The sequence below is a fragment of the Drosophila yakuba genome, chromosome 2R (assembly GCF_016746365.2).
Source record: "Drosophila yakuba strain Tai18E2 chromosome 2R, Prin_Dyak_Tai18E2_2.1, whole genome shotgun sequence".
NCBI classification, from domain to species: Eukaryota; Metazoa; Arthropoda; class Insecta; order Diptera; family Drosophilidae; genus Drosophila; species Drosophila yakuba.
Window position 1 is genome coordinate 16,270,026 of NC_052528.2, and position 4,131 is coordinate 16,274,156.

General features: G+C 41.5%; 1 protein-coding gene across 1 annotated transcript; it reads left to right on the forward strand.

Moving 5' to 3' along the window:
• Positions 1-1,680: 1,680 nt before the first annotated feature.
• On the forward strand, positions 1,681-2,143 carry LOC6530901 (uncharacterized protein YBR056W-A). Its single transcript, XM_002091717.3, has one exon. The coding sequence runs from the start codon at positions 1,805-1,807 to the stop codon at positions 2,060-2,062; it is 258 nt and encodes an 85-aa protein (XP_002091753.1). The 5' UTR covers positions 1,681-1,804; the 3' UTR covers positions 2,063-2,143.
• Positions 2,144-4,131: the final 1,988 nt, after the last annotated feature.

Consider the following 4,131-nt stretch of genomic DNA (forward strand, 5'->3'; position numbering starts at 1 on the left):
CCCATCATAAAGCTGTTTAGACAACCAAGGTGAAACCCCAACGAACCTGTGGGTTCTTTACACAAATCGCCGGCAGCTGATAAGAGTTCCAGTTGCCTTTATCTATAGATAAGACCCATAGCAGAGATTGTCTAGAGCGTGGCTATAACAACACAATCCCACCAATATGACCAGTGCCAAACAAAACGCGTGCGGTGCAACAAGTCTAGTTTATAATTGAAAACTACCGGATTACATCCAATCGCAATGGACCACAGAACTCGCGTTGTGGAGGTGGTGCAAGTGCCACCCCAACCCTCGACCACGGTGATCGTGCAACCTCCTCCGCCTCCGCCTCCGCCCAAGGATAACAGCTGTTGCTGTTGTCCTTGCTGCCCCTGTTGCTGCCAGTGTGGCGAATGCTGTTGCTGCTGCACCATCATGTGAAATGAGGAAGGAGCCCACAACAACACACAAGCAAAGGACCTCAGATCCCCTAATTCGTTACGTTAAATTAACTTTCTATGTCTATGGCGGCCACAAACAAATCACACACAGTTTTTTCGTGCAATAAAATTTTACGATTCGTTATAAATAACGCTGTGTACGGCTTCACACTCTGGTTTCCATTTATCCATGTTTTTTTTTGGCGGAGGGAAAACGCTTGGCAACATATTGTCTTACATAAATCGCAGTGCCAAAGTACCACAATATAATAAAAGGCCAAATTTAATAACGTGCCACAAAAATTTGTAGTTTTACGACGACCGAGCTGGGGGACAATCCTTTTTGGCTGCTGGTAATGCTCACCACATCATTTCAAAGTTAGTTCACATTCCGAGTTATTATTTATATGTTTCTCAATTTGCCAATAAAAGCGGAAAATGTGTCAAGAGTGCTGCCAACTCCGATTCCCGGCCCATGCTGCTCTCATTTGATAAAGGATTTTATGACTCTTGGCTCTTGAATTGCAACCGCAGCGTCGGAGTTCTTGCCCCAAATATTTTGACGAGGGTTCCCAAAAGTGGGACATTATTTGGGCGGAAGTCCGACAACGAATGCGAGTGCTTTTTCCAAATTTTGTAGTCTACTCATTTAACATAAATTCTGACTCGCAATGCTACTTTATCTAAAGCGCAAACCTTATTACTCATACGCAATGTGATAATTGAAACGGAAAAGCGTCGTATTGATATCACTGTGAACAGGGTACAAAAATGTCAGTTTATGAAACAGAGTAGGAAAACTAAACATTTCTAACCTGTTTTTCCAAGTTAGATCTAAAATACTTGAGATACTGGAAATACTTGGTCAACATGTAAACTGAATAAAAATGGAAATACCAGTACTGCTTTTTTCAAAGCGACTGATGCCAAAGTTAGAGCACAACAAGTGGGGTACATTATTTAACCTGATTTTTAAAATCTAGAATCTTTACGATAAATGGTATACCTTTGCCAAAAATTAATGTGATATTTCAACATAATATATGGAATATTCTTCTCAGCATTGATTTTCGATGAATTGGGTGTGATTTTCTATAATATATTTAAATATGTCCCACTGTACCTGTGCTTTTTCTATGTTATTTACGTGTACACAAATTCGTAATCAGGGCAGGGCATTGATCAAATGCCTACCGGCTTTAGATATGAATGAGTAAGATATTTCCACCAAACCGCCAACCATTTGCGTTCGATGTTTCAGTTAAAGGCGCGTTACCGAACGGCGTTCACTTAGTCGAGCAGTTTAGGCCAGTTACTAGTTACCAACTAGGAGTTTCCGTCATTAAATTAGTAAAAAAATAAAAAGTAAAGGAAGCAGAATGTACAACGCAGGCTATCAGGTGGACGTGATCGATCCATACTATCAGCCGCCCGTGGAGGTGGTGAATGTGATTGGACCGCCGCCCCCCGTGGAGGTGATAATGCCCTCGCCCGTTTACAACCAACCGGTGGTGGTGGTGGAGCAGCCCAGCTACAATCAGCCAGGACCTCCGCCAGGACCCAGTGACGCCGAATGCTGCATGCTGCTAGGAGCCTGTTGTGTCATGGAGGAGTGTGGCCTGTGTGCCATCATGTAGAATGTGCCGTTGTCAAGTGATTGCTATAAGAACTATGTAAACTAAACGTTAAAAATATAGACTGAAACTAAGGATGACTAATCGCAGTGATGACTCAATGTTTGCATTCAAAGCGGTTTTAAAAGCATATCATTTAATATATGATGCATTAATGGAAAGCTTCAACAAGTGGTTTTTAGTGCTGAACCTATTTTGTATATATAAGATATTGTATATATGTATCTTACAAACAGAAAATGTGCGCTTTCGGTTTTACATTTGATATCACTTTTGATATCATGCAGATAGTTGCGATAAATCATAAACATCATCGAATCCATTGTCTGCTGATAACAGCCCTTTGAGTTTACCAACTACCGACCTTGTAGCGGCTTTTCTGCTTAAATGGTTTGTGAAATGTTTTCTTAAAAGTGTACAGTAGAAGTCCACCCTCAAACATAAATATCAATTAGCATAGATTTCAATTTCCTTCATCTTCAACAAGATTGGCTTTTAGCAAACGAGGTTTCTTTTTCAGTAGAATGCTCACCACACTGTTTGTTGCCAGCTGTCAAAGTAAATTCAGTGTCTACGTGTGGACACATTCATCCCCCTCTTCAGCGGGACACGCCCAGGCCCATTTTCTTGGGTTTTCCTTTTAATAAATATAAAGCGTTAATTTGCTGCATAATTGCGCCATGCCACACCCAGGACTCCGGAGACAGGAGACGGGAGACGTTACCCAGAAAAGGACGGACCCTTCCAACGCATGGCAGTTAAGTAGCGCAGCCTCGTACTCCATCAGCTCGCAACTCATCAGAACTTGGGGCAACATGGTCTATGCCCCACCGTGGCTCCCTTTTTCATGTCTTCAATGACAGTTATTTCATTTTTCTTGTTGATGTCTTTCCCTGCACTCATTAAATCAAGTTAAAAAGGCATATAGCACGCAGTTGCTGCCGATGTTGCTTGTTGCCGTTGCCGTTGCCGTTGCCATTGCCATTGCCGTTTCCGTTGTAAGCCAAGCTGTTGAGTTGTTCTGGTCCCCAACACTCTGTTGTTCTTGTGGCTGTCTTGGCGCAGTAAACAACAAACAGCAAAACAGCAAACGACAAACGACGACAACAAACAGCAAGGAACCGACGACAACGAATTTTCAAATAACATCACACAGAACTCCAGAAAGGAAACAATAAAGCCGATGCGAAGAAAGCGAAACTCCTCCAGTCATTTGTGACTCGACTTTAATTATAATAACTTGGCAGCAGCATCGTCGTGTTTTTTGACATCATGGCTGACTTTAATAGCTCCGCCGCAAATGGGAAAACCGAAAAACACCTGACAAACAGCTACTTTTGGTATCCTGAAAATGGAGTTACGGCTCACATTCACCTCGCATATTGCTAAATGGTTCAAAAAATAGCTGCAGCTAGTAAAAGTAATTTGGTGTCTGGAAAGATGGCTTTTCGGAAATGTTTCCCTCGGGAAACGGCTGAGTCACCTGTCTGATATGAACTCTTTATAAACTTACATGGTTGGGATAACAAAGAAAGCCGTTTGAATGGGCTTGATGCTGAGCTAACTTACCCTGCCAAAGAATTCAGAGAATAAATTTGGAAAAATGTCAAAGATTTATTGTGCCCGCGATACCAACTTGTAATATCTTGTATTAAATTAAATTTTAAAGTATAAACCGTTGAAGAAGAGTTCCTTTCTTTTCTTTGAACATATTTATAGTAATATATTCAAAGTTTTTTAATGAAGTCTTGCACTTACAGCTTGCATAGAAACTATTTTGATTGATTACCCCAAACCGATTCCATATATATTTGCCCGACTTTTCGAAGCCTCTTAGAGTCAACCCTCGAGATGTGGTGTTGCAAAGAAGCATAGTAATCATAGCCTACAACTGGCCAACTAATGCATAATTCGTGTTTGCTGGGCAATGAGAATCAACCCAGTCACCAAGTCACCCACCCAACTGGAATTACATCCACCCACGTCGCCTGCCCAGTTTCCTGGGCAAACAAAAATGGGGGTTGGTATTGTATATGTTGTACTTATAGTTGAGCTTGTTGCATTTCTTGCAA